At 36.3% G+C, this 27,592-nt stretch overlaps 2 protein-coding genes across 8 annotated transcripts in view; both read left to right on the top strand.

Moving 5' to 3' along the window:
* LOC137234558 (plexin-B-like) overlaps positions 1 to 27,592 on the top strand; it is an 846,294-nt gene that overhangs the window by 242,722 nt on the left and 575,980 nt on the right. The window lies entirely within an intron of this gene.
* LOC137234560 (uncharacterized) lies at positions 24,570 to 25,748 on the top strand. The gene is made up of 2 exons (XM_067758018.1): positions 24,570 to 24,744; positions 24,799 to 25,748. Exons 1-2 carry the CDS (start codon positions 24,604 to 24,606, stop codon positions 25,420 to 25,422), a joined length of 765 nt encoding a protein of 254 aa, XP_067614119.1. The 5' UTR covers positions 24,570 to 24,603; the 3' UTR covers positions 25,423 to 25,748.

The following is a 27,592-nucleotide window of genomic DNA, read 5'->3' on the forward strand; positions in this document are numbered from 1 at the left end:
ATTTATTGTAAAAAATATATAAATAAAAATAAAAAAATAAATTTAAGGCGCGATAACCTCCGAAGAGATCTAAGGCCGAGCTTCTCTTCCAATTTGCGTCGTGCTCCTCTTGATTTTTCCCTACAAATTGGCCGGACGGGACCTACATGTTTTATGCCGACTCCGAACGGCATCTGCAAGGCAGATGAGTTTTCACTGAGAGCTTTTCATGGCAGAAATACAATCGGAGCGCTTGCCAGACACTGCCGAGGGGCGACCCCGCTTAGAAAAATTTTCTTCTAATTGAAAAATCTTATTTCTAAAATTTTGATGTTGCTTTGCCCGGGAGTTGAACCCAGGGCATACGGTGTGATAGGCTGAGCACGCTACCATCACACCACGGTGGCCGCCTAATATATAAACATAGAGCCTATTTACAAGTCGGTGGGCCCGGTACAGAGTATTTGTTTGTTGAGTTACGTGATGCTTCTACAAAGGTCCTTGTGTCATGCGTTTACAGGCCCCATAAAACTAATAGTTCCTTGTCCTCGCACATTGTAGCTTATGATAGTATAATTGTTTGTGGCGACTTTAATGTTAATCTCCTTGTTCGTGACTCGTATAGTTCCAGTCTATTGAATAACTTCTGTAGTACTGGTCTTAGTGTTGTAAATCGGGATATTCCTACAAGGTTTGGTATTAATTGTTGTCCTAGTCTACTTGATTATTTTATTGTTTCTGACTTGGCTATTGTTCTAAAATTTGACCAGATACCATTTCTATCAGACCATGAACTTATCTTTTGTTCCTTTGACTTTAACTTTGACCGCTGTGACGCAAATAGCTCTTTTGCTTTTAGGGATTATCGTTTTCTTGACAACAATGCTTTGTACTCCGATTTGTCCCATGCTGATTTCAGTGAATGTTGGCGCCTCGTTACTGCCAATGAAAAACTTGAGTTTCTTAATAATAAGATTCTAGATGCCTATAACAAGCATGTCCCCACTCGCTATAGCAACCCTACAAATAGGTCCTGTCCCTGGTATAACGGCCAAGTTGTTTCTGCAATTAAAGCGCGCAATAAGGCATACAAATCTTGGAGGAGGATTAAAACTGATGTAGCATGGCAGACCTACAGAATCGCTAGAAACACTGCTACTAGGATTATAAGAAACCAAAAATGTAAGTTCTTCACCTCAAGGCTAAATTCCTCACTACGTCCTAAATCTCTTTGGCGTAATTTAAAGAGTCTTCGAATATATGGAAATAAAAGGCAAGATTTTACTTTGAATGCAGATACCCTTAATGATGCTTTTGTGCATAGTACAGTGGTTGGTGTTGATTTTGGTAATTTTGTTCCAAATAATTCTGTGTGTTTCTCTGGAAGTCCATTCGAATTCTCTGCGGTGACTGAATGTGAGGTAGTAAGAATTATTCTTAAAATAAAATCCAACGCAACTGGAAGTGATGGTGTACCAATTGAATTTATAAAAATTATTTTACCATTTGTGTTGAGTACCCTTACACACATTCTTAACCACTGCATTACGACATCTTGCTTTCCTGAGTCGTGGAAGTGTGCCATAGTTAAGCCTGTTCCTAAAAAACGGTCTGCGAGCTCAGTCACTGATTATCGACCCATAAGTTTTTTGCCGGTATTATCTAAAGTTTTTGAAAGGCTGCTAGCAGATCAAATCAACTCACATATTTTGAGGCATAATCTACTTTCGCCGTACCAGGTTTTAGAGCTAATCACAGCTGTGCAACTGCATTACTAAAAGTAATCGATGATGTCCTAATACCCTTCGATAATAACCAGCTCACCCTGCTCTGCTTACTAGACTTTTCAAAAGCTTACGAATTTGTCGACCACGAGTTGCTCTGTTATAAACTACAGCTATACTTCGGATTTACTAAAAGCGCCTTGATGCTAATGGAAAGTTATTTAACTGGAAGAGTTAAATATGTTAACACAGGAAGTGTCGGGTATGAAAAACTTAATCCAAGGTGTTCCGCAGGGCTCCATCCTTGGGCCCTTATTATTTAGTATTTTTATAAACGACATTTTTTCAGTGTGTAAACACATGTGCAGGCATGCGTATGCAGATGATATACAATTTATCTGGTAGTTTCGCGAACCTAAGCACACTTTGTGTCAAAGTAAATGGATGTTTGCGGGCTTTGATCTTACTTACTTACTTACTTAATTGGCATATTTATCCGAGGCTTGTTGGTATGTTTCATTGGAGTATAGTTTTACGTGGCAGGTCCCAAGCCCAGCGCACAACCCGCTCAGCGGGTTGTAGCATTATACGTCACACCCACTGTATTGTATCATTATACGTCACACTCACTGTAACATATTCGCGACATTACGCATAACAAACTCCAAATATATTTTAGTAATAATCATATTACAATATTTTCCAACATAAATTATTGAACTAACCCAGACGGCTAGCCAACATCAATGGAATGCCGAATATGAGACCCATATCCATTCACAGCTCATAAACTATACATACAAACATACAACCCATGGTGGGGAAAATATTAAAACACTCAAATTGATCTGCTGACGCTGCTAAATGTACAAAACTACATGTATGGAGTTATGCATACAAAACTACATGTATACAAAGACTGTATACAAACGTACATGTATGCATAACCCATTTCCTATGTACTTATTTTTAGTTATTAGTATTAAGATATTTATGAATGTATAGGTTAAGTAAATTACTATAAAAGACAAGAATTTATTTAATAAAACAAGATTTAATGTTGGAACATTGAACACTAAACATCTTTTCCTTCTTAACATTTCATGGCGATACTGCCAGCTCAGATCAAACATCAGCACAACTGCTAAAACGATCTGACTGGAAAAGATCCTGCCAGTTCAACCTTTAAGCATAAAATTTGCTGAATAAGCGGAAAATTGCTAAAGGCGATCATCTTGAAGGAAGAGCCTGCCAGATCCTGCTAAAGATCTGAAAGGCTAAAGTAATTAAAAGTAATTATCAAAATCCCAAAAAGGATTCAAATGAATTTTTTCGAAAACAACTATTTAATTGTGGCAAGAATGCAAGTGACCCCATTTCACAAGAAGTTTGTTTGCAAGGATGCAAGTGATCCCATTTCACAAGAAGTTTATTTGAAAGGATGCAAATGATCCCATTTTACAAAAAGTTTATAACAACGGGCGCATGGCAGCGAATGCATAATCGAGTGGAATATACACTTCGGATCCAAAAGGCACGCATGGCAGCGAACGCATAAAAAGTGGAATAAACCAGGACAGGAGAAACATAGCTACATCGAGAGACGATACATTAACAGTCAACGGAGCATCGGTTATATGAACAAAAACTGGCAGCTTATATTATAAATAGGTATAAAATTTAGAAAACAAATTGGGCGGTCTTTATGGACGCTAAACAATGAGCAAAAACGAAAGTTTTTGCTTAGGATTTTTTTTTTTGTCTCTCTAAGTAGGAAACTAAATAAATAATATGAAAGAAAATTAGTTAAAAAAAAATTTTTTTTTAACGTTGAGCAAAATTTTTAACAACAAAAACCGAGGATAGATTAAAATTAAAAGACAAGATTAGAGAATTGAGAAAGAAAAAATAAAAATTTTTTGAGTAAATTGGAATGTCATCTAATCACAAGAAACACCCCATTACATGGGAAGATAAAGATATTAGAAATAAAACAGAGGTAGATTATGAAAAACAGCTCCTATGGTTAAAACCATTTTGGAAGAAAATAGGCATGAAAAGGGAACCTACAGTAGAAGATGTAAAAAACCCTACAACAACAGAGGAGGAAATAGCTAGGATGATAAGAACGGTCTTCCCAAATGAAAAATAATTTTTTTAGAATTAAAATCTAATACTAAATTATATACTGGTTGGCAAATAAATGAATAAATAAATAAATACAAATTTTCTTAGTAAAATTTTTTTTTAAAAAATGGCATGGTAGAAAACTATACTAATAGGTATCGCAGGATACGAAGTTGGTAAGGAAAATACAGAAAAATAGCATAAAAAATTATTTTTAAAATATCGTGTAAAATGAAAAAAATTTTTTACATTAAAATGCTAAAATTAAACAAATTTTTCCAACGAAATCTTTCTTAAACTTTTACGTCAACTAAATAAGGAAAAATAATAAAAGTAAAATGGAATGTATAGGATACAAGAATAAAATCGAAAAATTTTATTAAAAATTAAAATTTAGCTCATTACTCATAGAAGCAGGAAAATAGCCAAAATGTCTTGGTGGACAAAAATAGCCCAAGGCATTATGATAGCCATAGCTGGCGATGAATTCGGCAAAGAAACCTCTGAAGAGGAAATAGTTGACAATAAATTGGTAAAATATGAGCCACAAGCCCAAGTGGACACAAAAACTACAGACATTTGGCTAGGTGCTTTAATATGCACGATAGGGCTATTAATAATAGCGATAGCCGCTATTCTTAAAAACTACATGAAAATCAAATATAGGCAAACTAATAACGTGCAACAACGCGTATAAAATTTTTTTTTCTTCCCCTTCTACCCAAATTTCCAAACTCAAAGCTGAGAAGAGCAATAAATAATTGAAGTAAAATCTCAAATAGTAAGTCTCAAAATGTCACAATCGACAGTAAAGGTAGCTCTGCCTAATGCGAACAGCAAATCCAAAATTCGCATAATTCCTTCGATTGCCCCTGACAAAGATGGCCAGGAAGCAATAGGAAATTCTAGGACAGTGGAAGTAAGCAAGACCTAAAGACAAAAAAAATATATACTAATATTTTACAACCAGCTCATAACAACAAGCATGAAGAAAAAGTCACAACGAGAACCTATATATATATAGATAAATATTAAAGCGCTATATAAATTTGCAAAAAAAAAACTAGTCGCGCTCGTTTTCATCTTAGGATAGAAAAATGGTAGTGTAGAAAAATTTTTAAGCAACTAGATTGTTGAGGAAGTTATTGACTTAGGACAATATTCGACCAGGCATAAAAGAAATGCCGGCAATCCAGGACTTGAAATTTATAAGGAAAACACAGTTGTCCTGAGGGACAAATTGGTGAAAATAATTGAATATTTACTGCAGTAGGCGAATTTATAAAATAATAATTGGTACCCAAGTTCTCTAAGATCAAATAATTGCACTAACCAAAGAGGTTGTGCCTGTGACAATCCCGGTATAAAAATAAAAATAATTCTTCATAAAAGTCATGACGATTCTGTCTTGGTGGCCGCCGCAGAAATCGCATGACTCATAAGATCAAAGATGTTGCTGGAAAATAGGGAAATTATCGAAAATATAAAAATAACATTTAAAAGATACGAAACATTCTTCTTTGCACCCACTGTACCTTCCACTCATCCATTAACAGAACTACTATCAATACATAGCTACCCCGCTCTTCCATCAGCAACCCCTCTATTGTATACAGTTTATTACATATTTACCTTATTATGAATGAAAAAAGAAAAAAAAAAAAATGCCAAGTGAAAAAAGATCTTTTTCCTTGAATAATAAACAGAATTAGTTTAATAAAATAAAATAAATACAATCATTTATTGCCTAGGTCTAAGGTCATATTTTTACATATTAGGAAAATAATACACTTTAACCCCAATAGATAGAATAGGAAAATAGTTTGCATAATTTACTACATAATGATAGGAACAATAAAGATATGGAATTAATAATCCATAAGAATAGGCTTAAACGCATATGGAATAAGCATTTCAGGTTACTCATTACACATTTAATATCAAAAAAAAAAAAAAAAAAATCGAAAAAACGAATTTTTTTTTCTTTCTCAATTCCACATTTACATTAATTATTATAAATATATAAACATTAGGGAATATATACCGACAAGCGGATTTTAATTGGATACACACATTTAAAATCCGACTATAAAAATATATACAATAAATAAAATAAATAAAATAAGAATAATAATCATTAAACAAAAAAAAAACTTTCTCTTTTTAAGATAATAATAATGTAAACAATAAATATAGAAGTAATAAACATATCAAGGTCAGCAAATCAAAAACAAAAAGCAAAATATCAAAATATTAACAATACGACAAAGAGTCTTATACAATTTGTTCACACAACAAATGTATAACACTCTTTTTCTAAGGTGGATGGTATAGCATTATACGTCACACCCACTGTATTGTATCATTATACGTCACACTCACTGTAACATATTCGCGACATTACGCATAACAAACTCCAAATATATTTTAGTAATAATCATATTACAATATTTTCCAACATAAATTATTGAACTAACCCAGACGGCTAGCCAACATCAATGGAATGCCGAATATGAGACCCATATCCATTCACAGCTCATAAACTATACATACAAACATACAACCCATGGTGGGGAAAATATTAAAACACTCAAATTGATCTGCTGACGCTGCTAAATGTACAAAACTACATGTATGGAGTTATGCATACAAAACATGTATACAAACGTACATGTATGCATAACCCATTTCCTATGTACTTATTTTTAGTTATTAGTATTAAGATATTTATGAATGTATAGGTTAAGTAAATTACTATAAAAGACAAGAATTTATTTAATAAAACAAGATTTAATGTTGGAACATTGAACACTAAACATCTTTTCCTTCTTAACATTTCAGGGTGTGAAAATATTACTTGCACGTTTATATAGCGAGCCGCTTGTTCCAAGACAGATGCCCGCTTGCAGCCGCACCTAGAGATGTACAGACGCTGCCGATGAGATCTCCCCGGCTAGCCCTTAAACCGATTATGTCAGAGTGGCCTAACCAGGTTGTCGCCTTCTCACATTAGCTCACCGCTAAACGGCTACCCAGAGGATACTTGGACGCAAGCGACCGGCAGTAGTGAGCTGCTTGAACCGCATGCAAAATAATCGCTCTGGCCATCCCCAGATGAATGGCGGGCAGAAGCTTTCCCCACTTTCGTGGACTTATACACACGGCTCCACCCTCATACATATGTATGTTAGCATAAAAAAACCTATTGTGCACTACCGCTAAAACAGCTGAATCTGTCAACATATGTTTGTACATAATTAGTTACATCTCTTGTTTGTGCTACCGTTAAATAAGGCAATATTTCTGCACCAATGAAAGATGCTCTTTGTACAATAGATGCATAGAATAATGATATGATAAACTATATAAGGGTAAATACTAAGAGCAGTTTTTGCCATTCGTCTTATGTTCATGGTGCAAATCAAAATAAATTTCATACCTATATCGTACAGTTTTCTTTATTGAAATAATAACATGGGTAATAAAAAAGCTTATTATCCTAAAAACATTGGTGACGTTATCGCGGAATCGGTTCAAATTCAAAAATTAATTATTTTCGAACACCGTGTGGAATCGTCAAAAAAAAAAAACAAAACCGACTCAGTTGACGCCAAGAAGAAGCTGGAGTCACTAATCCATCAAATTAACCAGATCAACAACTCATTCACCTTTGAGTTTCTCATGCGCAAATGGAAGATAGCGATAGTGATGACATTTTTACTACATCTAAAAACCATTATATTGAGGTAAAAACGAAGTTGACTCGACAGATGCACACATCCCGAACTACAGAAGCTCACAGCTCTACTTTGCTGGTATCTGCTGGAGATCAGCCGTCGTTCATCGTTACTCAACCTAAGCAAAAGCTACTCATCCTGCAAATTCTCAAATTTATCAGTAACTATGTAGATTGGCCAGATTTTATTTTCGATGCTCAACACCGTTGCGCATCAAGACACAGATTTGACAAGAATAGAAAAATTACAGCATCTTCGATAAAGTATACGTGATGCAGCGTTAGACACAATTCGATCGTTGGAAATATCAGCGCAAAATTATGATAATGCTACTGTTTTGTTAAAATCTAGGTTTGACAATAACTGCTTAAATTTCCAGGCTCATATCAGGGATATTGTGCAGTTCAAAAAGGTAGAGCGTGATAAGGTTGGTTCGTGAAATTAGCTATACGATGAATGCTCATTTACGTGCCTTACAAACCATGAGAACAAAGGAACATATAGCAGATTGTCTTTTGATTCAACTCGATGCACAGAAGTTGGACATCAAATCTCGATCCAAGTGGAAGGAAGAAGCACCTGCAAACGAAATACCAACGTGGACCTCAATGGAAACATTTTTGGAACAACGTTGCCAACGCCTCGAAAATGTCGAAAACGCTATTGCATTGCCCGATAAGCAGGTAGGAAGGAAACTGTCCTATGGCAATAACAATAAAAAGGTTCTATTGACTTCCACTAGCTGGCTGCACTTTATGTCGCTCTAGCGAACATAGAATTTCAAGATGCCAAAAATGTTTAGGTCTTTCCCATTAATGGGAAGTGAAAAAACTACAACTTTGTCTCAATTGCCTCAGAGGAGGTCATTCTATCAAGGAGTGCAAGTCTGTGTAATGGCACCTTAAGTTCAATTTCACCACATCAAAAATACATCAGCTGATGTCGCTCGCACGGGCGAAATGCAACCCGGTACGTGAGTATCTCGTCCATTACATTTTTGGATCTACAAACCGACAGCCACTAAGAAATTGTTAAAGATAATAAAATACGAAATAAATTAAAAAGAGTACTTTTTTTACTGTGTGCCGGCTGAATTATTTCTTTACGATCGACTGTATAATTACTGCGATGCAGCTTGCTGCGAAAATAAAAGCAATTTGGGTAATTATGCCACTTATATTTTCTGGTATATCACATGGCGACCGTGACTTAATCCAAAATGGCGGATTTTGGTGACAGGCAGCGAAAATTGGTAACAGGCAGAGGAAATTGATAGCAGGTATTGAGTATACGCAGGCTCCAAAAACTAAACAAGCAAAATTCAAACTAAATTGCACAATACTAACAGGATAAAGCAAAATACGGAAAAAGGATTTTTTTACTACAAATTTAACAAAATAAAATAAACAACAACATTTTTTTTTTGGTTCACAACATTTTCCGGTCATTACAACATCTATCACATGGCACATCTATTACATCCCAACATTTTTCCTAGAAAGGCAGTTTTCCGTCGTATATATGTATGCATATATATGGGTATGTATGGGATAAGTAATGTAGATACATAGTAACAAGCAAATAAACGTGATGTAAATTTTAAAAAAAGTTTTTCTCAACGAATCATTGCTTTCCTGTGTTTGAAAGCAAAGCAAATAAACGTGATGTAAATTAAAAAAAAACGAATTATTTTTTACCTGTGTTTGAAAGTATAGACACATTTTGATTTTCCAATAATATGAAATTTCCAAATCGCTTTCCATGTTGTCATAAATTTTCAAAAGTTATGTACTGTAAATTTTACATTATATACATACAATACACATTTAAACGCATTCATTTGTTTTAACTTGCATGTGAACAACCTCTTTTGCATGTAAACTCCATACGTTTTTTACAGGTGATTTTTGCAAACGGTACTTTGCGGAATATGGTAATTCCAATATATAAAATATTTTAAATATATTTTCGGCTTTTGCATATAAGTATAGTTGCCAAATCGGGATCCCTTATCAATTTAGTGCGTTTTAACTTATATTATTAATTCTCATTCCAATTTTGCATATTCTTTGAGATTTCTTCTTTTCGAACACAGGAACATGTGCAGTATCATTTTTCTGAAGTTATAATACAGCTTCGTATATTCAATTTAATTCCTCATACTACCCTTCACTTATTTTACATGGTTATGTCAATAGAATAAATTTTGAATATTCAGAGTTTCTAAGTTTTTTTTTGCAATCGGTATCTGCCCTGGAAGTCATTAGACCATTAATTAATCGAATTTGGAAAATTTCTCCATTATATTCTTCGCATTTAATACAACATTTTATGAATGAAATTCATTATTCTTATTTAATAAGACTAGGGGGCTTTGCCCCCTGCTCGTTACGCTCGCCAACCCCCACACTTTTTCGACCTCCTCACCTTCCCCAACCTTTACACTTACTCTTACTCAGATTATTACTTTTACTCTTGTTCTCACTCTTAATCTTACTCTTACTCCTACTCTCTCTCTTACTCTTATTCTCACTGTTAACTTTACTCTTACTCCTAGTTTTACTCATACTCTTATTCTCACCTTTACTCTTTGCCCTTACTGCCACGCTAACTCAGCCTTTTCCCTCTCTTTTCCTATTTCTCATTTATTTGTCTTTCACTCTTACTTTAACTGGTACTCTTATTTTTACTGTTACTCTTACTATTACTCTTATTCTTTTCCTTGCTCTTACCTTTACTGTTTCTTTTACCCTTCCACTTACCCTTAGCCTATTATTCTTAGTCTTACTCTTACACTTATTCTGACTTTTACCTTTACTCTTACTCTTACTTAAAAAAAAAACAGTACATACTACAGAAAGATCATACCACTGAAATAAAATATTTCCGGAAGAAAACAAATTTTTTATATAATAGAAGGATGGGGTTTAATAATCCTCGGATTTGAAAATTTTTTCGGTTTTGACTTTGGGTCTTAATTTTTTGTAAACTTTTACGATTACTGGCTTGTACTAAAATAAATTACGTCTACTTTACTACGCTACTTTAACTATATACGTGCGCTACTACAATATTTTTTTTTTAAATTCTTTAAATAACTTCTGTTTGAGTTTAAAAGGCTATGTCAGATTTCGAAACTGAACTTAAAATAAGACAAAGTGATATCCTTAAAGTAACGAACTGAATTCTACAAAAAGCGACCATTGTCGACGAATGCAAATAAATTAAAAGAATATAAGCTTTCACTCATTAAATCATATAATAATATAGTGTTATATATTACTGATAATAGTTCAGACTCTAACTTTAAACAATCAAAAGGAAAGTTATCACGTTGTAAAGAACAATTAATTAAATGCTTTGATCGATTAAATTGCCAAACAAATATTCCTGTAGAAGAATTAGCGACTATTCCTGAAGACGAGTCAGACGAAGAATTTTTCGATTTCAATTCTCAAAATCGAGAAAGTTTTAATACAAAACCAAGCTTATTATTGCCTTTAGAAGATCAATCAGCAGAAAGTAATTCACCTAATATTTATTTCGATTTTAAACGTATTTTTGAAATGGCTACTTTAGAACAAAAGAAAAGTTTCGTTGGCCTTTGCGCTTCAACCATGCGCGAAAATTATAGTGGATATCCACTTGCTTTAGAATCATTTCTAGACAAAATTTATTTGATTGAAGGTTTCAGTGACGAAACTTTAACAAATACTTTTATTTCTTTTATAAAATCTAAACTCGAGGGTAAAGCCCCCGAGGCGATTCCTACTCAAATTCGTTCTGTTAGAGATATAGAAGCAGCACTACGAAATCGTATAAAACCAGACAACTCGAAGGTTGTGGCTGGAAAAAACGCAGCTTTACAAGTAAATAATAACAACTACACAGACTTTTCTAGACGTGTTGAGGAATTAGCCGACTCACTGGAACGCTCGCTCATTATAGATGGCATCACATAAGCGAAAACTCACGAAATGGCATTCGAGCAAACAGTAAATGTTTGTCGATTGAACGGTAGGTCAAGTTTAGTGAAATCAATTCTCGTTCAACTACATTTACAGATTCCAAAGACGTCGTTGCCAATCTAATAGTAGAACAGCCAAACGAAGTAAAAGAGCGTCAAGTATTAGCATTCAGGGGTCATAACAACAACAACTTCAGAAATTTTCAAAATAATGGTCTAGGTCGTAACTTCTCCAACCAATCCCGTAATTACAACAATTATGGACAATACAGACCAAATTTTAACAATAATAATAACAATAATTTTAATCGAGGCAATCATCGACAATATTCCCATTCAGGAAACGGAAACCGATTACAGGAGAATAGGAACAATAACAACAACAACGGCAACAACAATACTGGCAATACAAACAACACGCGGACATCAAACATTAGAAATAGAACTGCAAATGTACGGACTTTAAACGTGAACGCCCCTCAGGAGCGGACACTGAGGGAGGACGAGACAGACAACTAACGGTTTCTTCATACACATTTTTTCCTTCTAAAAGTATTTATTGCTTAAATTAAATTATTCCGACTATATACAGTTAAACATCACTGTTTCCAACAAATTTTACACATTTCTTGTCGACACACAAGCCGACATCTCGTTAATAAAAATTTCTTGCATTAACAATATTTCATCAATTAATCACTTTGATACCATTAATATCACTGGAATTACTTCCGAGCTAAATTTTTTTAATTTTCTCATCAAACACACTACACGTGGTAAATAACGATTTTAATAATCCGACAGACGGAATACTAGGAAAAGATTTCTTAAAAAAAAAAAAACAAATGTAATATCAACAATAACTCAAATTCTATTTCCTTTTGGATAGGCTACGAAAAAGTATCACTTCCAATCCTGCACGGAACGGAAGGCGATATTTGCGTTATTCCACCTCGATGCGAAGTTTTTCGAATTTTTGACTTAAACAAATCAACAGAATCACTTTTCGTGGACTCACAAGAAATCACTAACGGAGTTTTTACAGCAAGATGTATCATAGATACAAGCAATCCTATTCTCAAAGTAATAAATAGAACAAACAGCATAAAATACATAAAAATTGTACCATCCGGACTGAACCAATTCAATTTCTAATTATAACGTTTATAAAATAAACAAAGTAGTAAAAGAAGATAAGCGTATTGACGATCTAAGGACAATTTTAAAAAACAAATTCCTAATTATGCTACAAGCAATTTACTAGACTTATGTTTAGAATATTCGAACATTTTCGCTCTTAATGTCGACAAAATGTCATTAAACAACTTTTACGAACAAAACCTAAGACTGAATGACACTACGCCTGTGTACGTAAAAAATTACTGCTTACCGCACTCGCAACGTGAAGAGATAAACAAGCAGGTTAACATATAGTTAGAAAACGCCTTAATCGAAGAAAGTTATTCAAATTATAATAGTCCACTTATTATAGTTCCAAAAGAAGATACAAACGGGCAAAAGGCTTGTAGGATGTGTGTAGATTTTTCATCGCTGATAAATTCCCTCTCCCTAGAGTGGATTATATTCTTGATAACCTTGGCAGGGCAAAGTATTTTTCAACGCTAGATTTATTTTTCGGTTTCCATCAAATGCCGTTACATCCCACCTCGCGAGATATAACGTCTTTTAGTACTGACCGTGGAGTATTCTGATGGAAAGTGTTACCTTTTGGCTTGAATATAGCGCCAAATTCATTTTCAAGAATGATGACTTTTTCTGGTATTCCACCTAACGTAGCATTTCTATACGTTGACAACATTATCGTCATAGGTTTCAGTGAAACGCACCATATTAAGAATTTATCACAAGTTTGCAGCACTTGCAGAAAATTTAATCTCAAACTAAACCCGAACAAATGTCATTTCCTTCGACCAGAAGTAACGTTATTAGGACAAAAGTGTTCAGCTAAAGGTTTGTCGCCAGATCCATCCAAAATAGAAGCAATTAAAATTATACAAAACCAATTGATAAAGATGCTGTACGAAGATTAGTCGCATTTGCGAATTATTACAGCAGGTTTATACATAATTTTGCCTCTCCAGCGGCACCTCTAAATCGTTTAAATAGAAAAAAGTTGAGTTTAATTGGAAAAATTTTTGTGAAAATGCGTTTAATTCTTTGAAATCGGCTTTAGTGTCACCAAATCTACTACAATATCCAGATTTCAAACCACAATATATAGTTACGGTTGGTGCATCAAAAATGGGATGCGGTGCTATCCCAAGTCAAATCCATGAAGGTAACGATACCTATTTGTTATGCGTCGAGATCATTCAATACTGCAGAACAAAAGAAACCCATCATAGAGTCAGAGCTGTTAGCGATTTACTTTGCCATTAAGCATTTCCGACCATATATTTACGAAACACATTTTCTTGTTAAATCCGATCATAGGCCACTTGTATATCTTTTTGATATGAAAGATCCAGCATCAAAACTTGCGAGAATATGACTAGAATTAGGAATACAATTTTACAATAGAATACATTAAAGGGAAGTCAAATGTTGGTGCCGATGCACTTTCGCGTTTCTCTTTCGAGGAAATAAAAGAATCAACAAAAAACGTTTTTGCAGTACAAACTAGAGCGAAGGCGAAACAAAAAAGCGACACAGACGTACAGTACAACGATAATAACACAGACAGTCCAGATGATGTAAAGGTTTACGACAAATTTGCTTACAAATTTTCTAACAAGGTTCCGCGTTAAGAACCACAATTTTTTATGATGATAAAAGTAAAATTTCTAAAGTTCATATAAGCGCACATATGCGACGTAAAAAGATTGAATTACTTAATCGAGAGATTGTTAACGAAATAACAAACTTAGGAGAGTTACTTTCGAAGTTACAAACGGTAGCTAACAATCACCATATTAACAAAGTTGAATGGCCAAAAGATGATCTATTTTTCCAAATATTATACTATTGCGAATTTAAAATAATGTGGAAATAAAATTTTAAAAACGTTAGAAATACTACTTACAGACACAGTCGAAACTATAACGGCAATTTTGGAAAGTTTTATTTTAATATATGGTCCTATGAAATCCATCAGGTCAGATTTAGGAACCGAATATAAAAATGAAGTCCTTGCAGAACTTAAGTCACTTTTAAATATCAAACATGACTTTTAAACAGCGTATCACCACGAAACCGTTGGAACCATCGAACGTAACCATGGAGTATTTAACGAATACCTACGGGCGTACCTTAACGATATATTCTCTGATTGGGATACATATGTAAAGTACTTTACTTTCTTGCACAACATAACATCCAATACCGTTTTCGATAATAAATTTACGGCCTTTGAGCTAACATTTGGTAGAAAGCCAGTTTTACCAAATGAGCTATGGAAAGAAACCATTGATCCAATATATAATGTAAGGGTTACGCAAAGGAAGTAAGGTACCGTATGCAAAAATCCCATGTATTAGCAAAAGAGCTCATAGACAAACATAAGGAACGTAATAAATTGTATTACTATAGGAATATACGTCCTTCAGACATTGCAGTAAACGATACGGTCCTAGTAGAAAAAGAACCGCGCGATAAACACGCAAGCATTTACGTGGGTCCATATGTAGTTAAACAAATGGATGGTGTAAATATAACGATTTTTTTAATTTTTCTTGCTTTTTTTGGATGTTGTACTGCCAAACGTCGCCTATTTTCTTCTTTCCGACGTATTTGTTTCCACTTTGCCTGAGTTTCTTATTTTTCGCGGCAAACCAAGTACTGCTTTGTGTTTGAACTCTTCGCTTGCGTTGTTTGGCTCAAACTGGAATCTCAACAACTGAGCACTCGTCTGAACTTGTATTGAATACAAATTTTTTATTTTTCTAGCGACCTGCATTAAAAACTAATTTTCGTAAAAAATTGGACTTGCCACTTTTGCACGTTTAGGTGACGATATGTAAAACTTTGGCAGCTACCCTCATATACACATATGGTTTTCCATATTTTAATTTCAATATTATTTAATTCGTCAAATATTAGGTACTTATCATACATTTATTCGTTTTTCCAGATGAAAGAATCAGATGATATTAATTCCAGCGAAGTTCTCGCTGAAACTGATAGCGACGTGTATTACGCTCCGGAATGTTCTACATCTGTATCATTCGAGAAATACAGAGAAGCAATGTTCGAGGCAACTAGTTTAATCAACAAAGGCTTAGAAATAATCGGAGTTTCACCAATTCAGAATGTTTCTGAAACAATTTCAGGTAAAATGTTTGGCTTAGCCAGTGCTGACAACGTCTGCTTCGATGAAAATGATGGAAACGAAATATTACAAACTCTTCTTTAAAGACGCATTCGCTACCACACGTGATCGAGCAAAACAACTTAAAATTTTAACTATTTGCAATGATTGGCCTCGTCGGAAAATTCAACATCATTTCTCTGCTACAGTTCATATGATAACTGTTGCTAAGAAAACTTCTAAGGAAGAAAAAATTCTGTCAGAAGCAAATCCCAAATCTGTGCACCCAAATAAAAGCTATCAAGACTGTTTAAAACGTATGTTATATCTTAATGCATCAACAAATTGTTATTTCGGAAAATGTGCGCAGTGCCCTGTGGCAACAAATTTGATCGATGAAATAAGAACAATTTTGGAGGATAGATTCATTGAGGAAATAACTTACAGACAATAGGTGAACGTCGAGAGAACCACTTTGCAAGTAATGATATCCCCAGTTGATGAATACTTGCAAAAATTAGAGTCCGGTTTAAAAAAATTTGTGTTGCATTCATACATAGTTAAAAGCCAAAACAAGTTTATAAGCAGCAAAAAAGAATCTTTACCAGAAAATGAATGCATCGTTCTCTGTGATTTTTCCGAAAACTGTGCATTTGTCGTGCAAAATGCTGCTCAAGGAATTCATTGGAATAACAATCAGGCAACAATTCCTCCATTTGCCATTTATTATAGGCATGAAAGCGGCGAAATTCGTATGAAAAGCTTTGTGGTCATTTCGGACTGTTTACATTACAACACAATTGCCGTGCATTTATTTCAAAAATACCTAGTGGAATATGTTAAATATAACTTTGCACAGTATAAAAACAAAAAAAAATTTTGTTAATCTTACCCACCATCAAAAAAGATTTCGGTTTGAGTGCGGAGTGGCACTTTTTTTTCCAAGTTCACATGGCAAAAATGCATGCGATGTTTTAGGTGGGACCTTGAAAATATTGGCTGCCAGAGCAAGTCTACAGAGAGCGAATAATCCAATTCAAACGCCAAAAGAATTATTTGATTGGACAATAGCGGATATCCCTAATATTTCATTTAAATATGTGGAAAACGAGGAATACTACAAAGAAGAAAAGAACTTTGAAGCTAGATTTAAAAAGGCAGTAGCAGTGAAAGGGACGCTGACATACCACTGCATGATTCCAGTGGCAGAAGGAATAGTAAAAGCAAAGTTTTGTTCTTTGGATGATCATTAATTAGTACATCAATTGCTGTCTTCAAGACTGAGTTTGTTATTTTTGTATAATTGATATTATATAAGTTGGTTTATATATTAGACCGAATACGTTTTTGGGTCTTCCTTAACCGTCTGAAAATGATTGTTCACGCGATGGTTGAAAACGAACTGATTTTCTATTTTATTCTTATTTTCTTCTAAAGTACTTATTCCTATACAAAACTAAATTGAACAGTAATTTTACCTAACGGAATTATGTTAGTTTAAAAACAAGTATTTACGCATGTTAATATCGGTGCACTTATGTACATACTTCATTACTTACGTACCTATGTAATTACATGTGTATATACCGAATAGAGATTAAAATAGTATACAGGGTGATTGTAATGTTAATATGAAATATCGGAGTATTTATACCTTTTACTAAGTATAGTTATTGATTGTGCAGATAAGTACATACACTCCCCCTCGAATGACGCCGCCCGCATAGTCTAGGAATACCTCTTCGGAAAGCGAATTGTTCGTCCGTTTTTTTTTTTACTGCTGGTTCAGATGCTGCGTGGTCCCGCTCGCTGGTTATCGTTTTGTGTTGCTAAACTTGGAACTGTGCTTATTCTGTTTGTTTATGTTCGTCGTCTAAGATACATGCGGGCTTCAAACGACCTATGCTTATTTTGAGTACCTTGTTTCCCACTTCGATATCGAAGAACTTTGCTTGGCGTTTGACTACCTTGAAAGGGCCGTCGAATGGTGCCTTTAGTGGTGGCCCCACGCTATCGTCCCTCACAAATACATGACTACATCTATGTAGGTCTTTGTGAACAAACGCGGTATGAGATGAATGATTTAAATTGGGAACGGCTTTGAGCATGGCCATGATTTTGCGCAATACCCTTACGAAATCGCTTTGGGTGTACTCCTCACTTGTTTGATCGAAAAATTCTCCGAGTAGTGACAATGTTGTCCCGTATAGCATTTCTGCGGCGATGCACACAGGTCGTTTTTGAAGGTTGTGCGGAGTCCCAGTCAAACGAAAGGGAGACTGTTGATCCAGTTAGCTGATGTATGAGATTTGATTGCGCTTTTCAATGTACGATGCATACGTTCGACGAGTCCATTGGCCTGCGGGTGGTATGCAGTAGTGAGTAGATGCTTTGACCCTGTGAGAAGTGATAGTTCTTTGAAGAGCTTTGACTTAAATTGCCTACCCTGATCAGTTGTTATGGCTCTCGGTACTCCATAGTTTGCGATCCACCCAGATAAGAAGGCGTGTGCGACTGTTTCTGCGGTGATGTCTTGAAGCGATATCGCGACGGGCCATCGGGTAAATCGTTCAACACAGGTCAAGCAGTATTTAAAGCCACCGGACAGGGGCAGCGGGCCAATTAAATCTATGTTGACATGCTTAAACCGTGTGTCAGGTATTTTAAAGGTATCGATAGATTTTTCCATATAAAGCGTTCCAATACCATTTTCACGGTGGACCGTACACCTGGATGGGATAAATTGTGCAAGGAATTAAACATTTGTCTTCTAAAATCACCTGTTACGAAGGAACGTGCACGACCGGTAGAGATGCCACACCATAGTGCGTTGCTTGTATTTGGTATGTCGATCAGTTTAAACTGAAGCTTGTCGCTTTTCTTTAGCTCCTCTAACTCGGTGCTGCTTTTTGGCTTACAGCAAGTTTTTCGAAGTCGATTGGTTCTCCGCAGGTCAGCTACGACGTTGTAAGGTGGGATATACTTCCGTGTAATTGGTTGGTGTTTAATTAAACAACGGGCCCGGGGTTCCTGAGGGGGCCCGCGATTTAGAGGTACTAAGACACTTTTTTTAATTCAGGAGAGTCTTTAGTTGTTCCATGTACAATTTTTAAGCCGAATTTAAAAAGCAACGAAAATCTGCATTTCGTTTTAATATAGTGAAGTGTGAAAAATAAAAATCCATATATATATATAAAAAAAGGCTAAAATGTGTGTTAGTTGCTCGCCGGTGTTTGAAGAAATGCGTCGGTCGATTCTGTTCAAACTTTCACAAAAGCTGCGTATACCTCACGCGGTGGTTATTACATTTGGTTGCGATCGACGTACACTCAGAGAAAAACGCCGTTCTAAAATTCAGCACCACCGGACTCAATTCAAGCTTTTTATGTTCTTACTTTTTTGTTCTTGAAAAACGAACGACCTGTTCTCAAAACAACAAGCTTGTTCTTGAACTGACAACCATTTTCTTGAAAAGAGAACGGCTGGTCTTAAAATTTGAACAAATGTTCTATTAATAAGAACTATGTTCTTAAATTAAGAACAATGTTCTTAAATTAAGTTCGTGAAAAAAGAAACGGTACAATTCGCGTGGACGACAATGTTAAATACAACATTTGGCACAAGCTATCAAGCAGTTGTAGTAGCCCAGCGGCTACGATGTTGCGGTTGCGATCGTGTGGCGCGAGTTCGATTCCGTCAAACTCTGAATTTTTTAAAACAATTTTTTTATGTTCTATTTTTTTAACTCTTATTTTTCGTTCAGTTCCATTCACGTATGCACAGGTAATTCTCAAACTTGTTATGAACTGTTTTTGGTATATATTCAGATTGCATCAGTAAAAAGAAGAATTTCTCAATAAGAGAAATACATAAAAAAATGCATATTATGCATTTTTTTCATATTTTGGAAGTTAATAATAGCTGTCTTGTTATTAATATTTTTATTAATGACAAAAAAATTATTATTAATAAAAAAAAATAAATAAATGGGTATTCATTGAAAAAACTACCTTCTCACTCCCCCCAAAAGTTCAATCACAGACCGTTCTTGAATTGAGACCGAAAAATGTTAAATCGACCACAAATCGTTCTCGAAGCGTGAGAACGAAAAATCTTTATTCAAGCCCAAGTAGTGCTTGAAATGAGCACAGAAGGTTCACACATCAATACCAAAGTGGTCATGAAATATGAACGGTGTGCTTGCAAAAACTGTTCTTAAAACGAGCACATCGGTCACGAGTTAAGAAAAAACGTACTTAACAGACTTTTGTCAACGAATGTTCTTAATTTTGAACTTGTTTCGTTCGTTTTAGAACGATTTTTTCTCTGAGTGTGTAGGGTCTCGAGATATAGGCCGAAACGTGGACCCGGCTACCCCTAGAATGTGTTTATAGAATATGGATAACAAATGAAAGCTGTTGATGTGTGCTTTAGTAGGAGGTAATTTTCATACCCATGGGTGACTAGGATCTCGAGATATAGGCCAAAACGTGGGCACGTGAATGCCTAGAGAGTGTTTATGCAATATGGATATCAAGTGAAAGCTGTTGAAGAGTGCTTTAGGTTAGGTTATGTAGGTTGCAAGGGCTGAGCTGGACACTGTGGTAACAGCTCCCTACTTAGGCCACCAATAGGTCCATTGTAATACCCTATACGGTCTCAAAGAGGACCAATACCCTGCCTAAAGCGGGTCTAACTACCTCGTGGAAATTATAAATTTTGCTAGAGTATTTACTTCATAGCTAGAGACCTCAGCGAGGTCATGTAGAAAAGGTTTACCAAGGATGGCCAACCTACGCCTACTAAGCGCTGGACAAGACAGAGAAGGTGCTGGACACTCTTCTGTACATCTGCAGCTGCGACAATAGTCGAAGGTCGTTGCCCCCATTCTAGCACCATGCGTGCCTATTAAGCAATGCCCTGTTAGAACCCTTATCAGGGACGATAGAACTGATTTGTTTAAATTCAGAAGCGCTCCTGTGCGCCCCTTGTCATATGAGGGCGATGTTTGCCTGGATGTCTCACATGATGATATCGCTGACCATAGTCCATTTGCAATTCTTATCCCGGAAGGATATGGTCGGTGGTGCCTCTTCTGGCCAGCTTGTCTGCTTTGCAATTGCCTTCAATATCCCTGTGCCAAGGTACCCATATAAGGCTGATACTGAAGTGCTGAGCCATCTCGCTAAGAGATCTGCGGCATTCAGTGATTGTTGACGAATACGAATACACTACAGTCATCTGGTAGGCGAAAAGAGACCCGGCGAAAAGAGGCCTGCTCCCACCTTCCCGTCAAGCTTAGAACCATCCGTGAATAAGTTGATGGCACCCGGTACCCTATGTGGTCTGGTATTCCAGTCCTGTCGCGATGGTATATATATACTAACGAAGATGGTCTTTGGCGTGCAGTAGTCCGTGCGCACCGGTATTGGGACTGGGGCGACAGCTCATACTGTAACGCATCACTCATCCTAGTAAGTGCATCGCTGTTTAGATATTGCTTTCGCACTTTAAATACGTTAACAGCGTTAGATATAACTGGCAAAATCCTTGCATTGGTGTCATTCGTCTGCTACCCATCTCTCACTCCATTTGTGCAGTCAATAGATGCAGATAAATTAATTTAATTAGATTATATATTAATTACTATTATATATATAAGCTAGGCTTAGTATAAGCTGTAAAAATAAATAAATTAAATTAAATATTTTTTCCACCACGAGACGACAAGCGCGACAATTTCACAGAAAATGAAAATTTACAGTTAGCTGAAGCAGAATACGATAATAAGCGACCGAAATTTACACATTGTTGTATGAAATTACACAGCATGTATACTTTTGCACACTTCCTGCGTAAAACTGCCTACTTTTCGGGTGTAAATCAAAATATTACACGTTTTTTTATATTAATATCATCCATTTTTTTGTTTTCAACATGAATACGTACAAAACATCGGCATTTTACACCAAAAAATTATTTCAACAGGAATTTACCCCCATTTTATCTTCATTTCATACAAAAATTTTAGAGTGTAATAGGATAGGAGGCGTTTAAAATTTAAAGCATATCTTTCGGTATTAATGGAATGCTTGGTATGACAACTTTTTGTTGTTTTCAAAATATCCCAATAAAATCATTGCTACAGTGACATTCGGTATAAGTTTTGTGATGATATGGGTTAATCGTCTGGAATTTTCAATGGGACTCTTTATTTAATCTACTACCTTACACTAATCGATTAAAACTTATCAATTTTCCAACTTTTGCTAATCGAAGGGAAATGTTTGGCGTAGGTTAGGTTAGGTTGCAAGGGCTGAGCTGGACAGTATGGTAACAGCTGACTACTTAGGCCAGCAATGGGCCCATTGTAATACCCTATACGGTCTCAAAGAGGACCCCTACCCTGCCATAGCGGGTCTAACCACCTCGTGGAAATTATAAATTTTGCTAGAGCCTTTACTTTATAGCTAGAGACCTCAGCGAGATCATGTTGAAAAGGTTTACCAAGGATGGCCAACCTATGCCTACTAAGGGCTGGACAATGACAGAGAAGGTGCTGGACACTCTCTTCCTCTTCTGTACATCTGCAGCTGCGACAATAGTCGAAGGTCGTTGCCCCCATTCTAGCACCATACGTGCCTATTAAGCAATGCCCTGTTAGAATCCTTATCAGGGACGATAGAACTGATTTGTTTAAAATCAGAAGCGCTCCTGTGCGCCCCTTGTCATACGAGGGCCAGGTTTACCTAGATGTCTCACACGATGATATGGCTGACCATAGTATATTTGCGATTCTTATAGTACTTGTGTTCACACGAAGCATGAAAGTGGCCATGGGTATACCTACCAAATCATTTCCCGGAAGGATATGGTCGGTGGTGCCTCTTCTGGCCAGCTCATCTGCTCTGCATTTGCCTTCAATATCCCTGTACCCAGGTACCCATATAAGGCTGATACTGAAGTGCTGAGCCATCTCGTTAAGAGATCTGCGGCATTCAGTGACCGACTTTGCGTTGTCGACGAATGAGTCCAGGGCCTTTAATGCGGCCTGGCTGTCTGAGAAAATAAACACCCGTTTACCATCCTTAGGCATAGACCCGAGATGGTTCACAGCCCTGTGTATTGCCGCCATTTCCGCTTGGTAAACACTACAGTGATCTGGTAGGCGAAAAGAGACCTCTAGACCCAGATCCGGCGAAAAGAGGCCTGCTCCCACCTTCCCGTCAAGCTTAGAACCATCCGTGAATATGTTGATGGCACCCGGTATCGTATTCCAGTCCTGCCGAGATGGTATATATATACTATAATTTTTAACGAAGACGTTCTTTGGCGTGCAGTAGTCAGTGCGCACCGGTATTGGGACTGGGGCGTTCGTGCCCAGGATTGTGGCGTGTCCACTAGATCTATTTGACCAGAGACCTGTTTCCCTTATGCGTAGAGCGGTGATGACCGCTATTTCCTTCGCCACCAGGTCAAGATGTGGAAGGTATAGCATTGTGTTGAGTGCTTCAGATGGAGTGGAGCCGAGAGTCCCGGTGATGCAGAGCTCCGAACTCCGTTCCACATTTTGAAGCGTTTTAAGATAAGTAGTTTTAGCTAGTGCAGGCCACCAGACCAAGGCACCATAAAGAATAATCGGGCGCAAAAGGTCACCTTAGGGGAGAATCCCCAGGATGTCATCTGCATACGCGATCACTTGCTGACCTTCTGATTCCATGAGGCGTAGTAGTTGGTTGACGGTAACCACTCAAAGTAGCGGAGAGAGCACACCTCCCTGCATAGTGCCTCTGCCGACCGGTCTGCGGATCGCGCATCCACCTAGGTCAGTTTTAATCTGCCTACGCGTAAGCGGATTGTATATAAACTCCACCAGGCATGCGTCCACCCCCAGATCGGTCAGCGCCGAGGTGATGGCCTCCGGGAGAACTTTGTTGAAGGCACCCGCTATATCTAGAAATGCCACCAATGTGTATTCCTTGAGGTCTAGTGACCTTTCTATAACGGATGCCAGTGAGTGCAAGACCGCAGTTGACCTGCCCTTAGTATAGGCATGCTAAGCTTGCGGAAAAAGCGACGGATCAATCCTCCTCCTGATGTAGTCCTCTAGGAGTCTTTCGAGTGCTTTAAGAAGAAAAGAAGATAAGCTTATAGGCCTATAATCATTTGGTTTAGAGTGGGAGGGTGTCCCTGCCTTGGGGATAAAGACCACGTTGACTTCCCTCCACAATACTGGTACGTAATTGAGCATAAAACAACCTATAAACATCCCTTTTATCCAGGGCCTTATAAGTTCGGCAGTATACTGTAGCTGAGCCGGAAAAATATCCGTCCGGCCCCGGCAATTTATAGGGCTTGAAGTTCTGTAAAGCCCAATCTATCCTTTTGTCATCTGTGATTTCGCTTATCAGGGGGGCTACTCTGTATTGCGATGGGAATGGAAATTTTTTCGCATTTGCCTTATCTACACTCTGTAACTCAACTATCGCAACTGACATTTGAGATTTTCGGATTTGCTTTTTCCCTTTCGCATTCATTTTTCCCTTTCGAATTGCGTACACTCTGTATCGCGAAAGCGAATGTCAATTGCTCTGTAAATTCGAATCTGTCTTCCTACAACAAAACTTAGTCGCGCGGCAAAAAAATGTAAGTTTAAAATGTAAGTTTTTACCAAAAACTATATGTTGTTTTATTTTTTATGTTTATTTAAACACTTAATAAATAGTGCTGTTAACGTTTTTTAGGGAAAAATCTAAAATGAAGCACACGCAACAAAAACAATTCGAAGTGCTCGTGGACTTCATGAAGGCGCATCCCGACTTGTCGAAGGGATTACTAAAGTCCGCGAATGGTCGAAATGCTGCCTCAAATTTGTGGAAGAGGGTAACATCACAGCTAAATGCAGTTGGTCCACCATCGCGCGATGTTGCTGGTTGGAAAAAAGTAAGTACTTCTCGGTAGCTATTTATGTACATAGTTAAATGCAAAAAATTTTAGGTGTGGGCTGATTACAAAGTGCATCTAAAATCAAAAATGCGACGCAACAAGACAAGCGTTTCCGGAACTGGTGGGGGTCCGTCGGGGGTTGTGGCGTTAACACACCTAGAAGAAGAAGTAAGTAAGCTATTGAGTGCAGATAAGTCCATGAGCGGAACCATTAGCACCTCGAGGTTTGGTGCTAAGCCAAAGTCGGCTTCAATACAACGGAGGGAGAGTCCGGTGGCGCGACGTGAGAGTCCGGTGGTACGACGTGAGAGTCCGGTGGTACAACGTTGGAGTCCGGTGGTACAACGTGGGAGTCCGGTAGCACGAGCAGACAGTTCCGCCGGGTCGGGGAACTCGTGCTCAGATAATGAACATACAGGCTCAGAAGAAAGCGAGCAAGAAGAGCTTCCCACTTGTTCGAACACCGCCAAAACTCCGCGCAGAAAGCAAAGTCTGTTGGAACATCAAGTGTCGAATCAAATCGAGTACCACAAGCGTTCAATAAATTTGCTGAACGAAATAAACTCGAACTTGATAAACATTTACAGCGAAATGAAAAAAAAAACGAGAGCTACAAGAATGCCGACTAAAGCTGGAGAAAGAAAGGTTCCTTTACCATCAAATAGCAGACAATAAAAAAATGAAGATGAAGCTAACCAAACTAGAACTACAAAAGGAGGACCTAGTTGTTGAAGCAAGTACCAACGAGTTGATCTCTAGCTCAAAGCGACAGGCACAGTAAACCAAAAGAGGTGTTGTTTCACTATGTATATATACTAATAAGACCGTACCTATTTATAAAAAAATATGTGATTTTACAAAAATGATGCTTAATTTAATATTAATTACCAAATAATTAAACAAATGGACCTGCATTTTTTTTAATTTAATGTATTTGTGTTTTATATTTATTTTGTTTTGCTTTTTACATTAATATTACTATGTACATACCTTTTTATATAGATACATATATACGTAGGTGTATGTGAATTTATTTTAATACACTTATGTTTTATATTCCTTGTTTATTTGTTTTAGATTAATAATACGTTTGTACATACATACATGTTTTTTTTTTTTTTTTTGTTTTACGAGGAGGAAGCATCGAAAGCCTCATAGTCAGTGTGGGACTTTAACCGCACAAAACCTCCTACCGTCTGAGTACCATTTACCCCCCGGTACTACCGTCAAGTATTCCGTCGGGAGGTAGGTTGAGCACTAAGCTCTACGTCTGTCGGGGTCACGTTGCTGTACTTACTACCTGCTTACTACCTGAATGTGCTTGACGCATACCACTTCTACGAATATTTGCAAGCCTACCTTAAACACTGTGCATATAGTGCTTGTGGCATGCTTGTGCGTTCGACTACTTGTATTGTAGGGTTTTGTTTTACATACATACATGTGTATATTTATACATGTATGCGTATAGTTTTTTTGAAAACACCCATACGCATACGTATATATGTATATATATATGTATGTATATGTATATATATATTTATATCAACATATGTGCCTTTAAAAATATTGCTTGTGAGTTTTACATAATATATATATTTTATATATTTTTTTTTGTTGTACGTTAATATATATATAAAATAAAAATAAAATAAATTAATATAAAAGACTATAAATATATAATATAAGATTGTATAAACGTATGTGATAATGTGTACAATGTTGAATGAAAAAGTCAGTACGCTTTATTTAATTTAATGACGTAAATTTATTGAAGTGAATTTAATTTTGATTTAATTGAATGCTTTTATGCTTAATTTAACTAAATATATCTACATATATATATTACATTAAAAAATGAAAAAAATAGTGTACCTTTTAATTTGAACCATACATACATATATGTATGTATTTACATAAATGATAATTAAAAATTTAAAAAATATGTACCTTTTAATGCCATAAGTGTATATGTGAGCATGTTCGAATTTATTTTAATTTAATATTTTTATGTTTTGTATTCGTTTTTTTACATCAAACATGTTTAAATTCACATACATTTGTATACATATGTGTATGTAAAAACTATTTCAAAATACATGAACAAAAATAATTGAACAATTCATATATTTTATTTCTTTAGTTTGGGTTTCTCGAGTATTATTTTTAATTTGTTCCCTAATGTTTTTGGCGATATTTGACAAATTTGGACTTTCTTGTGCATCGACATCGGCACTTGAAGGGTCATTTCGCTCGAAAACAATGTTTGAAGGATCATCCACTTTGTATAAAATGGAAATATTATGCAAAACACAGCATACGTTTAGAATTTGAACCACTTTTTCGGGTGTATAAGCAACTCTCTTGCAGCTAAGAGGCATCTAAACCTGCCTTTTAATACTCCAAAAGTTCGTTCGATTAACGATCTTCCTTTGCAAAACTTATCATTAAAAAAAATTTCGTCAGAGTTCTCTGCTGCGTTTCTGTATGGTGTTAGCAGCCATGGCTCGAGGGGATATCCAGAATCTCCTATAATAAAGTAACATAAGTATGTGGTTAGAAAAACTGCGAAGCAAATCCTCAGGCGAAATACCTAGAGTATGTTAATCTTACCAAGAATTCTCACTCCTCTGTCTCCATTTTCAAAATTCGTCTTTAAGCAAGCACGCTCTGAAGATAGGCTCCAGACGTGGAAATCATGCGAAGTACCTCCAAACCTTCCATCTACTGCCCTTATGCGCATTTTGTGGTCACAAATCTGAAATATATAAATACATAAATATGTAGTTGCATTTAAATGTGTATTTATAAATACTGTATCACTCTTACCACCATTGCATTAATG

Source organism: Eurosta solidaginis, chromosome X (genome assembly GCF_040869045.1).
Source record: "Eurosta solidaginis isolate ZX-2024a chromosome X, ASM4086904v1, whole genome shotgun sequence".
In the NCBI taxonomy this organism is placed as follows: domain Eukaryota; kingdom Metazoa; phylum Arthropoda; class Insecta; order Diptera; family Tephritidae; genus Eurosta; species Eurosta solidaginis.

Bases quoted from the DNA above. Each gene is read 5' to 3' on its own strand.
- LOC137234560 (XM_067758018.1), top strand. From the start codon at position 24,604: ATGAAGGCGCATCCCGACTTGTCGAAGGGATTACTAAAGTCCGCGAAT. The intron at 24,745-24,798 runs GTAAGTACTTCT...AAAAAATTTTAG, and splicing joins ATGTTGCTGGTTGGAAAAAA to GTGTGGGCTGATTACAAAGT.